This window comes from Heloderma suspectum, chromosome 1 (assembly GCF_057233095.1).
Source record: "Heloderma suspectum isolate Gila_16-S chromosome 1, 16-S_ref, whole genome shotgun sequence".
In the NCBI taxonomy this organism is placed as follows: domain Eukaryota; kingdom Metazoa; phylum Chordata; class Lepidosauria; order Squamata; family Helodermatidae; genus Heloderma; species Heloderma suspectum.
In genome coordinates, this window is record NC_139458.1 from 119,857,431 (window position 1) to 119,870,774 (window position 13,344).

Consider the following 13,344-nt stretch of genomic DNA (forward strand, 5'->3'; position numbering starts at 1 on the left):
TGTGCTATGTCTCTGAACCCCCTTCATGGATCACTGCCTTGTTGTGGCGAAGGGGCTTGCATAACTCAGTGAAGCCATAAGCTATGCCGTGCAGGGCCACCCAAGACGGACAGGTCATGGCAGAGAGTTCTGACAAAATGTGGTCCACTGGAGAAGGAAATGGCAACCCACTCCAGTATTCTTGCCAAGAAAACCCCATGGAACGTATCACAAGGCTAAAAGATATGACGCCGGAAGATGAGCCCCTCAGGTCGGAAGGTGTCCAATATGCTACTGGGGAAGAGCAGAAGGTATTTCCAAGTAGCGCCAGAAAGAGTGAAGCGGCTGGGCCAAAGCCGAAAGGACACTCAGCTGTGGATGTGTCTGGTGGTGAAAAGAAAATCCGATGCTGTAAAGAACAATATTGTTTAGGAACCTGGAATGTCAGATCAATGAATCAAGGTAAGCTGGAGGTGGTCAAACATGAGATGGCAAGATTGAACATCGACATCTTGGGAATCAGCGAACTCAAATGGACAGGCATGGGCGAATTTAATTCAGGTGACCATTATATCTACTATTGTGGGCAAGAATCCCTTAGAAGAAATGGAGTAGCACTCATAGTCAACGAAAGGGTGGGAAAAGCAGTACTGGGGTACAATCTCAAAAACGATCGAATGATCTCAGTACGAATCCAAGGCAAACCATTCAACATCACAGTAATTCAAGTCTATGCCCCAAACACTGAGGCCGAAGAAGCTGAGGTTGACTGGTTCTATGAAGACTTACAACACCTTCTAGAACTAACACCAAAAAAAGATGTCCTCTTCATCATAGGGGATTGGAATGCTAAAGTAGGAAGTCAAGAAATCACCGGGATAACAGGCAGGCATGGCCTTGGTGTACAAAATGAAGCAGGACAAAAGCTAATAGAGTTTTGCCAAGAGAACACGCTGATCATAGCAAACACTCTTTTCCAACAGCACAAGAGACGACTCTACACATGGACATCACCAGATGGTCAATATCGAAATCAGATTGATTATGTACTTTGCAGTCAAAGATGGAGAAGCTCCATACAGTCAGTAAAAACAAGACCTGGAGTTGACTGTGGCTCAGATCATGAGCTGCTTCTTGCAAAATTTCGGCTGAAATTGAAGAACGTAGGGAAAACCACTAAACCATTCAGGTATGACCTAAATCATATCCCTGATGAATATACAGTGGAGGTGAGGAATAGATTTCAGGGATTAGACCTGATAGACAGAGTGCCTGAGGAACTATGGACAGAGGTCCGTAACATTGTTCAGGAGGCAGCAATGAAATCCATCCCAAAGAAAAAGAAATGCAAGAAAGCCAAGTGGCTGTCTGAGGAGGCTTTACAAGTAGCTGAGGAAAGAAGGGAAGCGAAAAGCAAGGGAGAAAGGGGAAGATATATACAACTGAATGCAGAGTTCCAGAGAATAGCAAGGAGAGACAAGAAGGCCTTCTTAAGTGAACAATGCAAAGAAATCGAGGAAAACAACAGAATGGGAAAGACTAGAGATCTCTTCAAGAAAATTGGAGATCTCAAGGGAACGTTTTGTGCAAAGACGGGCATAATAAAGGACAAAGAAGGCAGGGACCTAACAGATGCAGATGAGATTAAGAAGAGGTGGCAAGAATACACAGAAGAACTATACAGGAAAGATCTGAATGTCCCTGATAGCCATGATAGTGCGGTCACTGAACTTGAGCCGGACATCCTCGAGAGTGAAGTCAAGTGGGCCTTAGGAAGCATTACTAACAACAAAGCTAGCGGAGATGACAGTATTCCAGCTGAGCTATTTAAAATCCTAAAAGATGATGCTGTTAAAGTGCTGCATTCAATATGCCAACAAATTTGGAACACTCAACAATGGCCGCAAGACTGGAAAAGGTCAGTTTACATTCCAATTCCAAAGAAGGGCAACGCCAAAGAGTGTTCAAACTACCGCACAATTGCGCTCATTTCACATGCCAGCAAGGTGATGCTCAAAATCCTACAAGCTAGGCTTCAGCAGTATGCGAACCGAGAACTACCGGAAGTACAAGCTGGGTTTCGAAGAGGCAGAGGAACTAGAGATCAAATCGCCAACATTCGCTGCATCATGGAGAAAGCAAGAGAATTCCAGAAAAACGTCTATTTCTGCTTCATTGACTACGCTAAAGCCTTTGATTGTGTGGATCACAACAAACTGTGGCAAATTCTTAAAGTGATGGGAGTACCAGACCACCTTACCTGTCTCCTGAGAAACCTGTACGAGGGTCAAGAAGCAACAGTAAGAACCAGACATGGAACAACCGAGTGGTTCAAAATTGGGAAAGGAGTACGACAAGGCTGCATATTGTCACCCTGCTTATTTAACTTATATGCAGAGTACATCATGAGAAATGCTGGGTTGGATGAATCGCAGGTCGGAATTAAGATTGCTGGGAGAATTATCAACAACCTCCAATATGCAGACGATACCACCCTAATGGCAGAAAGTGAAGAGGATCTCTTGTTGAGGGTGAAAGAGGAGAGTGCAAAAGCTGGTTTGAAACTCAACATTAAAAAAACGAAGATCATGGCATCTGGCCCCATCACTTCCTGGCATATAGAAGGGGAAGAAATGGAAGCAGTGACAGATTTTGCTTTCTTGGGCTCCAAGATCACCGCAGACGGTGACTGTAGCCATGAAATTAAAAGACACTTGCTCCTTGGGAGGAAAGCTATGGCAAACCTAAACAGCGTAGTAAGAGGCAGAGACATCACCTTGCCAACAAAGGTCCGTCTAATCAAAGCTATGGTTTTCCCAGTAGTAATGTATGGCTGTGAGAGTTGGATTATAAGGAAGGCTGAGCGCCGAAGAACTGATGCTTTCGAATTGTGGTGCTGGAGAAGACTCTTACGAGTGCCCTGGACTGCAAGGAGGTCAAATCAGTCTATCCTAAAGGAAATCAACCCTGAGTGCTCATTGGAAGGACAGATACTGAAACTGAAGCTCAAATATTTTGGCCACCTAATGCGAAGAGAAAACTCTCTGGAAAAGACCCTTATGCTGGGAAAGACTGAAGGCAAAAGGAGAAGGGGACGGCAGAGGATGAGATGGCTAGATAGCATCACCGATGCAATGAATATGAACTTGAGCACGCTCCGGGAGAGAGTGCAGGACAAGAAGGCCTGGCGTGCTATGGTCCATGGGGTCACGAAGAGTCGGACACGACTGAACAACAAAATGTATCTGAACAGGAAGCCAAAAAAAAAAAAAAAGGCAAGCAGACCATCGACCTTAACATCGTTCCTTTTCTGCAATATGACATGTTATATTTTGGGAACAATAGTGAAAGCTGGAGCTGTCCTTACACCATTTCCAACAGTTTGCAGATCCCTATATAATAGATTTCATTAACCTGTGGGATTTTCATTAAGCCAGTTGTGCTTCCAGTTTGACTACTACATTCAAGTACTGAGCAACAATGTTCTGACTCGGAGCTCAACATCCTGCATTAAAACTAAAATAGAAATAGAAAAACTAGGAATTCTTGAGACACAGTATGATGGGTGTGTGTGTGTGTGTGTGTATAATTGAAAAAGTGTTGGTTAAAGGGAATGATAGCAAGGAAGCCAGTTAGGAGCTGCAGAAAACACACTTAACCAAAATATAATCCACACACTTACATAATATTTATCTGGGTTGTATCTCTTATGGTATGTGAAGACAGACACTTCTTTGATACGACCATCTTGTTTAAGTGAGTATGTTTTGGGAGAAAAGGAGAGGATGGGCTCATCATTGGAAGGCAGCCCTGAAAATCGCAGCTGAGCAAGGTTGTGAATGAAAAAATTGAACTTTGTGGCAACACTTCCCAAACTTGATTCAATTAATCTAAAAATAGAGGAAAACACAAATCACATTCTGTTTACATGCTATGAGTGGGCAGAAAACATTAACCTAATCACAACCCCATCCCCTCCAACCCTGACAATAAAATGTTGTAAATTAATAATGGTTTTATCTGAACCTTACAGAGTTGTTTGAAAAATAGTATGTGTGGTATAATGAACGCAAGTCCCTAGCCTTATTTGCATAATTTATTACTTATTTATTGTATGTCTAAATAAATAAATATGCAAATAAGACTTGGGACTTATGCTCGCTATACCACACATGCTATTTTTCTCTCATATTTTTTTATTCCCCTCATATTACAAAATGAAACTTATCCACAAGTTACTTCATTAAAACCGATAGGAACACACACACATAATGGTTTAAAAATATTTCTGTGGTACCTTGTAAATAAAATTGTAGCTTCAGCATCTGTAGTTTGGGGCTGAAGAGCATCCTGGACGTATTTCAAGTCTTGAGCTCCAGTAAGTTCCGGTAATCCAGAAGAGAGCATCTACAGAGCAAACAGAGAGATTTTGAAATGGATAAGATCAATTATCTTCCTGTACAGTAAAGAACTGTGCTGTATCTTAAATAGGATTTCCAGATATAAGGAACACCGTCATTGTAAGTTTAACCTTGAGTTTTCTATGGTTGAACACACACCACAGTTGTTGTTAAGCACAAGAACTGTCTATTTTTAAAATATAGACTGATTTGTTAACATCTATGACAATACAGAACTATTACCAGTGACAGAAGATTAAGAAAAAGGTTGGCTCGTTTCCTTATCAGGTTATAAGCTTGGCAGCAGAGATCAACAAACAACTGGAAGCGAATAGTAGGCTTTTCACCACCATTGATTACATAGGCCATATCTGATGTCAGCACGAAAGGAGCCCGATCCCTTTTAAAGAAGAAGATGAAATAAATACAGATTCTGTAGTAATGAATTTTCTATACTTCTAGCCTATTCGGGAATTCTATTTACATCAAAGTCTCTGCAAACTGTGGTGTTGCATAGTAAGATTTATATCTAGTTCCTGCACATACAAGGTAGAAAATCAGCAAACAAGGCTCAATCCCAACATAGTGACCCAGTTCACGTGTAATGCTGGGCAATCCCTGGATTATTTAATCCAGGAATTGTGGGATAGGAAGAGCTTGCTCATTGTTTCTGCTTTTAATCAGCAACTCGGGATCATCCTGTTCCTGGGTTGTTTTGTGACATCCAAGCCTGGAAATTCTGGGTTGTTCAAGAGTAAAACGACCTAATTAACCCCACAGCAAACCACCCCATTTCAGCAACTGCTTGGCAGCCTGTGAAATAGGACAAAAATATTTGCTCATTCAGAATGAAAGCGGGAATCAGCGCCCTCTCTCTGATTCAGCTGTGTGTCACTGTCATGTATACAAATCTATCATGTGATGACATATTACTTACACTGGCCAAGAGATCCCTGAAGGCTGGAATCATCTTAGAAAGGAGCCCCCATTGAACAAAAGGGCATGAAAATTGCAGAACATAGAAAGTAGCACGTACAGCACAAAGGTAAGCGTGCTCCCTCCCTAAGTCTCCCTCCCTTCTCTTTGAAAATTTTAATGGGTGAAATATCAGTAGTTCATCAAATACCCATCAGGCTTTCAGGTGCAGAGTCTACATAGCAGTCTTGCCTTTTCATATGTAACACTATTTTAAAAAGTTACAGCTAGCAGAGGATACTGCCACAGAAAGCTATCCATCTTTTCAAGCTAGCTCATTATGTCCACAAAGTTAGCCTTGTTTCCAAAATACTGAAAGGAGACATTAAGTTCACGTTTTTGTCATGCTTCCATAGCATACCTCTTAAAGCTCCCAAACATCTGTGCATGGCCCAAAAACTTTCCAAAATCAATATGGAACATATGCCCTGTACTTCGAAGCATTATATTGTCATTGTGACGGTCACAGATTCCTAGGACATAGGTGGCTACACAACATCCTGCACAAGAATAGATGAAGTTTTCAGAAGCCTAAAATTTAAAAATAAATGTAAAGTTAGATTCAGTCTACTACTTGGCAAATACCACCTTGGTTTAACATGCAGAAATTAGCTCTGGTAGCAGAACTATCACTTAATCATGAAGAACAATGTAACTGGGGAATTTGGTGAATTGTGTTAGTTTTCTTTTAGTCATTTTGAAAAAGAAATTAATAGGGTAAAATGGTTAGCCACAAGTAGGTTTTAAAAGCTTCTTAAGAAGGAAGAATCCTTAAAATTTCACTGTGCTTATGTTTTTCATGGAAAGCTCCTACAAGTTAATAAATAGGCAATATGTGCAAAATGTTGCATTTAAGCATCAGGCAGTGCCAGAAACAAAAAATCTTCTGTAGCAAAATTACAGTAAACAATTATTTGTTTTTAAAACTGTAGGTTGACCATTTCTTAAAAACAGAAGTAGGTAAATTTCTCTTTTTGCAGTAGATTTTTTTTTTAAGTTGTGAAGACTTTCAGAAAGGGGCAGATTTAGTGTAGTGGTGAGAGTGACGGACTGGGAGCCGGGAGATCCGGGTTCTAGTCCCCACTTGGCCATGGAAGCTCACTGGGTGACTTTGGGCCAGTCACAGACTCTCAGCCCAACCTACCTCACAGGGTTGTTGTTGTGAGGATACAACGGTGAGGAGGAGGATAATGTAAGCCGCCTTGAGTTCCTTGCGAGAGGGAGAAAGGCGGGGTATAAATGCAATAAATAAATAAATAAATAAAAAATATCATGATAAAATAAATATTAAGTGTCACATTAAATGAAGTCTACTAACAGTTTTTTCTTGAGTTTGCATATAAACATTTGGAGCGGCCCTTTACTGAGTCAAATCATTGGTCTATCTAGCTCAGCACTGAGCACTCTGACAAAGAATAGTTCTTTAGGATCTCAGGTAGAGGTTTTTCCCACCCCTGCTTCCTGATGCTGGGGTTGAAGCTGAATCTTCTATTCGCCCTTCTCAATAGTAATGATACTATCGTCAATCCCATATCATAACAAGTTCACATACTGAAGTCATATGGAAGTTACCTTTTCATATTCTTCTTCTGTAGGGTTGTATTTTCTTAGCCATTCTGCAAGGGGCTTATCTTTAAAGGACCCTGTTACTCCATACTCTACTTGAATTTTCCGAAGTGTATCTGAAGCTGGAACAAGCTCCACCATTCCTTTAATTCAACAAGCAAAAAATATTTACTACATTGGGGATTCCTATTCTATTATGTGTTTAGTTAAATCTAACTTCAGACGTTTTAAAGAAATATTCCTGTGGCTCTAAGCTGCTTGTTGACAAATACTATTGTTAGGCATGAATTATTTGTATCTCTGTTCATTTTATAAAGGCTTTATAGTCAGATGTTAAAATGAAATTAAAGATTGTTAGTATACAAAAAAGGCAAATGCTGTTTGATTCTTAAATCAACTCAATAATTGACTAAAATCAATAGTAGTGGGTAATCAAAATGACAATTAACCACATTACAGTGTCCTAGACATACAATGTGCCAGCAGGAGAATCCCTACAATTCAGAGCTCCCAGTCCTACTCTCCAGCCATATATTTGAGGTTTCTCCATATGGGTAGCATTTCCTTCATAGTCAATGTTAATACTCTAGCTGATCTCTGAGGCAGCCAGAACTACAAGAAAGCTCTGTGCTCAGAAACAGCAGAGATGTTTTGCAAGTTTATCACTCAGCCCAAACCATGTCATCCCTCAATGATGCTACTACACTTACAAAGCTTGCTTTACAAATGTTGGGGTGCTTAGAGGCAGAGACTTTAGAGCAATCATGCTAAAGCTGTTACATGAATTTGGCATGAATTTGTAAGAACTACAAATTGTTTATACCTCTATCTTTGCCAGTTGAAAGGCACTTGAAGATAACCATCCGCAGGTCAAGCCCTTCCTGTAACCAGATCTTATCCATAATTTTTATCATTTGCAATGCCAACATATCTTGCCGTAGATCTTCGCCAACCTAAAACAGAAGCAAATGAATGGAAGGACTTTCAGCAGGATAAGCTTCATTAGGCTGGGCTGTGCATATTTTACTATTTGTCTGCAAAACAGCAGAAACTGGTCTTGGCCACAGAATTATATTTGATGATGATGATAATATTACTACGACTACATTTATATCCAGTCTTTTTTTCCTCTTGAAAGGAATCCAAGGTGGCTTACATGGTTCTCCTCCTTTCCATTTTATCCTCACTACAACCCTGTGATATAGGTTAGGCTGAGAGTCAGTGACTGGCCCAAAGTAACCTAGTGAACTAGGCTATATCCACAGTGCAAGATAACAAAACATTTTATTCTTAAGCAATTAACATTTGTTCTCCCAGTCTTTAACCTAGGAAAATTTGGTAAGAGATCAAAATGGTAAATTTTGTATATAATATATTAAATGCTCATAGAGTAGAGCATGAAGGGCAGCAGACTTGACTTTTTTTTAAAAAGGCCCAATAGCAGATCACAAAATCTGTTTGAAGTGCCAGAATCTCAAAGTAGTTTGTATTATAGCACTGGAGCAGCAGGAGGGGAGGAGGAGAAGAGGGGAAAGGAAGTTTTGCTGCTTGAGAAACATGTCCAAAGCTTCACTGTACATGCAGAGATATGTGTGTCGTTACAAATATATGCAAAATAGTTTTGAATATATGTGGCCGTTAACACAGTCCTACACATACCAATACTTCAAAGATGCAACTTCCTTCTAATTCAAAGTCTCATTTAAACAGTAAAAGAAGAATCGGCTTCTGAATATAAGAATGCATTGCATGTGTGATGAACATCAGGTATGTACCATAAAGAGAACTAGTTTCAGAATAACAAGATTGACAGAATTTCAAGCATAACGAAAGTGTATTTCCGTCCAACTCAAAGAGAAAAATGTACCTTAAACATTACGTTAATTTCTTCTCCCAAGGGATCTGCATTCACCAGCGCAACTCTAAGAGGTACTGCATTAGAACTGAAGTAGGAACATGCCTGCCAAAAACATTTTATATTACATTACCACAAGTTTAGGATTACTGGCAATATTAAAACCAAAAAGGCTGTACGTAGACTCCTAAGAATGTAGACTTCTAAGAATATCAATATTAATGAAAAAGGTAACCACACAGGATATCACAGTTGAAATAAAAAGCAATCCATTTATTTATGTTTAACTGCCATACAGTGATGCGGTGTGGACGGTGGACGTTTTGTATAGGTTTTCCTTTACTTAATTTGTAGTATCAAACTCAAATGCCTCATCTTGTTAAAAAAAGAGAATTTATCCAGCTTTCGTGGTGCAAGAAAAAAAGGCTCACAAACAAAGAAGAAAAAAAAGTGTGGCTTGTACGATTTCCTGTTTTTCCCCATGAATGTGTACTTACTTACCCAACCTTCTTTGATCTCTCAACACTTACCTTGAAATTTCATCGTTTTCTTATAAGTATTGCAGCCAAGATAAATGATAAAAAATTATTTTGTATTCAAGTTTCCAGATGTGGTGGTCATTCTTGAGCACTTCCAAAATGAACACCAAGAATCCCCTCACAGAATCCCCATCTGTAATCTTTTACAGATTCAAATCATCCTTCTTCCCACCATTAAAGTTGTATTCAGTTGGTCAACATTTGCGTAGTTTTGAAGATGATCCTAAAAGACTGTCTAAGTAGCACTTTTATTTATGTATAAATAAAACTGTCTAGGGGTGCAATCCTATGGGGATAGTTGGCTGCCTCTGAACTCGGGGGTGACCGATAATGCAATGCAGGGCGAGCAGAGCATGGAGGGGATCTTCATCTCCACACTCCGGCCGCCCTGCATTTGTGGCTAGAGAGCTGATTTTGGCTGTCTAGTTGGGGCGCCTTGGAGTGGGGCACGGGAGGCCAGATGGCACATAGGAATCGTCATAACTGCGGTTCTGCCATCCCCTCTCCCTTTCCCCCTGCTCCACGCTGCTCCTACAAGCGCAGAGCTGGGGACGAACTACGCCTCCAACGAAGGGGCGTTGGGGGGGGGGGAGTCGGTTTTCTGGGAACTGACCTCCGAGCACTGGCTCTGAGCTTGGTTCCCAGAAAACAAAAAATCCTATTGCCATCTAGCCCCTGTCTAGCAGCCATAAGATTACGCTCGTAGTAGCACTTTTATTTATGTATTTATTTTTATACAAACATGTATACCCCACTTTTCCCCTCCACAAAAGAGTTGCTCAAAGTGGCTCAGAAAACATAAAAACAGGCATAAAAATAATGGTTTTGATCTTCCCACCTTTGGTAGTTTTGACAGGTATTAGTATATATAAAGGAGATACACATTATACTAGATTAGTAATACAGGCACCATACCTTGATATTAAGTTCTTTAGCTACAAGGCTAGGACTGAGAGGCAAACGACATTTATTCTTTAAGAAAAAAGACTGAACACGTTCCATTCCACTTTGCAAGACAATCTGTTAATGAACAATGCATGATTAAAATTTACTTAAGTCAAATATTGGCAAATGTTTTAATCATCAATACAGGCTAAGACCTTTCAGTGTTCTAATACAGAATAGTCAGGCTTGTGGGACAGCCACAAAAAGGTGTGCATTTTTGTTTATAAATTTTGGTCCATAATCACAAAGCTCAAGACTTTGCAAAAGGAATGCAATACTAACTTAATATACATTTTGTTTATTGAACATGAATGGAAATGTAATACGAGAACAGAGCAACCATTAATTTTGTTAGATGAGTTGGCTCCCACTGCCATACACACATAACCAGCTAGTTTAACAAACCTGTCTGGCAGATCCACTTGTTTGTTTTACTTTTTCTGCAACCATTCCCAAGATCTGTACCAGTCTTGTCTGCTTTTCCAGCTCTTCTCTCAGTCTTTTGCCACAGACTGAAAGGAAGGCACCAAGGATATGCTCATACCTTACACCATGTTTGATGTCATGCAAGGTATCCTTTAATAACCTGAAATGTTACATAATATTAGATTGGTTTCCTTCACAAAGTGTACATGCATGCACGCGCGCGCGCACACACACACACACACCCTAGTTACTAAATTTCTGATGCAATAACTAGGTTTTAAAGTACAACAGAATACTGGGTTGGCTGACATATACAGCGTAACATAGAATGAAAGCAGTACAAGACAGGGTGGGAGGGAAGAGAGGTTGCAATCCTACAGAAGACAGTAAGCCCCTTTGAACACATTCGCACATCATGGCAAGCCATAAATCCTGGCTTATTAAACCATGATATGCATAATCAGCATACTAGTGCATTAAGCTCGCTTGCCCACTTCGCTCCTCCCTTGTGCAACTGGGGAAACAAACCAGGAAGCTGCTGCAATTAAGCATAGCTTCCCTTTATATCTCAACTCAGGATTGCTCCCAAACAAGCCAGGACCAGAAGCCTGCTTTAAACAAGGAACTGAAGTTTGCTTTAGAATCCTGGTTTCTTTGGCAGCAATTAACCACAGTACTGAGTTTGGACATAACGGGCTGGTTTACACATCATGATAAGCCATGCTGAAAACAAGCCATGGTGGATTGGTTAATCACCCGCTAAGCCACGCTGCTGCCCACAGACAATAAGGTGCCTGCAGGCCTGCCATTGTTTGTTTCCCCCTTCGTCTTCCCACCCACTCCCAGCATGTATCCCAGGGGTCTTTGCAGCATAACTTCTCTATACTCCTGCTGTGATGAGATTCTCCTCCCTCCTTTCTTGTCTTGCGACGCACCTGCACTGACATATATATATGCCATACCTTTGGAATGGAGTGGGGAGGCTTACCTTACTTTTCAGGGCAAGGTGGTTTATTTTCTTTCTTTAACACTTAAAAAAAAAGCCTCCTTGCAGACTATTCCTCTTCCTAGCAGCTGTGCCTGTATTTGTGGTTGACTTACCTCTGAGTAAGCACACATGCCCCCGATTCGGGAAGGGGAATTTAAGCTCCCCCCCCCTGCGCATTTTTAGACCCAAATCCCCTCCCCCAACCACATGGAGAATGATAAAAAAAATTGAGACTTCTTTCTTTTTTTAACCCCCCCCCCAAGGGAGGGGGGATTTCATCATGAAAACAGGAAAGGGGAAAGCTTCAAGTCCCCTCCCGCACTGCCATGGTCCCAAATTGGGGGTGCACATGCTTACCCAAAGGTAAGTCATTCACTCACACATGCATAGCTGTGCTAATTCTAGGGGTAAAGCAGCTGCTGTCAAATGAAACGCCGAGCTAAGAAGTGGGGGCAGAGGGTTATTTGTCACTGTTGCCAGGTGGCTCTGTAGCCCTTTCTAACAAAACATGCACAAGCCCCTCTGCTGGGTTTGGACGTCACAACAAGCCATGCTGAAAACAAAACAACCCAACAACAAGCCATGGGTTCTCCAGGTGGCTTGTGCGTGGTTAACAAACCATGCTGAGAAAACCATGCCAGGTTCGAATGTCATGACAAACACCCTGAAACAAACAAGGGTGACAAGACAACCATGGATTGTCATGTCATGCAAGCCAGGTCAATGGGATGCTACGCTTAACTGCGACTTCCTGGTGTGTTTATCTGTTTGCACAAAGGGATGAACAGATGGGCTGTGTACACCAGCATGCTACTCATATCCATAATGGTTTAATAAGGCAAGATTCGTGGTTTACTGTGACATGTGGATGTAGCCAGTGCAACTTACTTCTGACTAAACATTCATAGGATTGTGCTGTGAGGTGGGGATGGAAGGCGAATTTACATTAGGATTTAAGATACCCACTCCAATACTGCAGCATGGAGTTTCCAGCTTCCACACAGAACTCATACCATGTTCCTTTAGAGAATGTATGGTAATAGACTAACTTTTAATCTTTGTATTCATAGAATCATAGAATAGTGGGGTTGGAAGGGACCTACAAGGCCATTGAGTCCAAACCCCCTGCTCAATGCAGGAATCCAAGTCAGAGCATCCCTGACAGATGGCTGTCCAGCCTCGTCTTGAAGGCCTCCAGTGTGGGAGAACCCACCACCTCCCCAGGTAATTGGTTCCATTGTCGTATTGCTCTTACAGTCAGGAAGTTTTTCCTGATGTTCAGCCGGAATCTGGCTTCCTGTAACTTGAGCCCATTGTTCCGTGTCCTGCACTCTGGGATGATCAAGAAGAGATCCTGGCCTTCTTCTCTGTGACAACCCTTCAAGTACTTGAAGAGTGCTATCATATCTCCCCTCAGTCTTCTCTTCTCAAGGCTAAACATGCCCAGTTCTTTCAGTCTCTCTTCATAGTCCTTCCTACCACCTGAAACCACTCTTCATTTATTTATTTTAAATATTTATATCCTGCCCTTCAACTGCATTTCAAATTTACAGCAGATTATTACCTAAACTTGATGTTAACACCAACTTATCATTTTGTCACACATGTACATGGGTTTTCTTTTCTAAGTGTCATCTTGCTTAAGATACAGAATGGTGAACTGCAGTCAGT

General features: G+C 41.1%; 1 protein-coding gene across 1 annotated transcript in view; it reads right to left on the bottom strand.

The window, feature by feature from the left end:
- The window catches only part of PIK3C2A (phosphatidylinositol-4-phosphate 3-kinase catalytic subunit type 2 alpha), a 78,115-nt gene that overhangs the window by 10,014 nt on the left and 54,757 nt on the right, over window positions 1-13,344 (bottom strand). The window contains exons 19-27 of the mRNA XM_084855030.1: window positions 10,665-10,845; window positions 10,230-10,334; window positions 8,788-8,880; window positions 7,744-7,873; window positions 6,927-7,063; window positions 5,716-5,885; window positions 4,623-4,779; window positions 4,277-4,386; window positions 3,662-3,869 (exon numbers count right to left, since the gene is read on the bottom strand). Coding sequence (XP_084711156.1) covers window positions 3,662-3,869; window positions 4,277-4,386; window positions 4,623-4,779; window positions 5,716-5,885; window positions 6,927-7,063; window positions 7,744-7,873; window positions 8,788-8,880; window positions 10,230-10,334; window positions 10,665-10,845 — 1,291 coding nt within the window. The remainder of the gene's footprint in view (window positions 1-3,661; window positions 3,870-4,276; window positions 4,387-4,622; window positions 4,780-5,715; window positions 5,886-6,926; window positions 7,064-7,743; window positions 7,874-8,787; window positions 8,881-10,229; window positions 10,335-10,664; window positions 10,846-13,344) is intronic.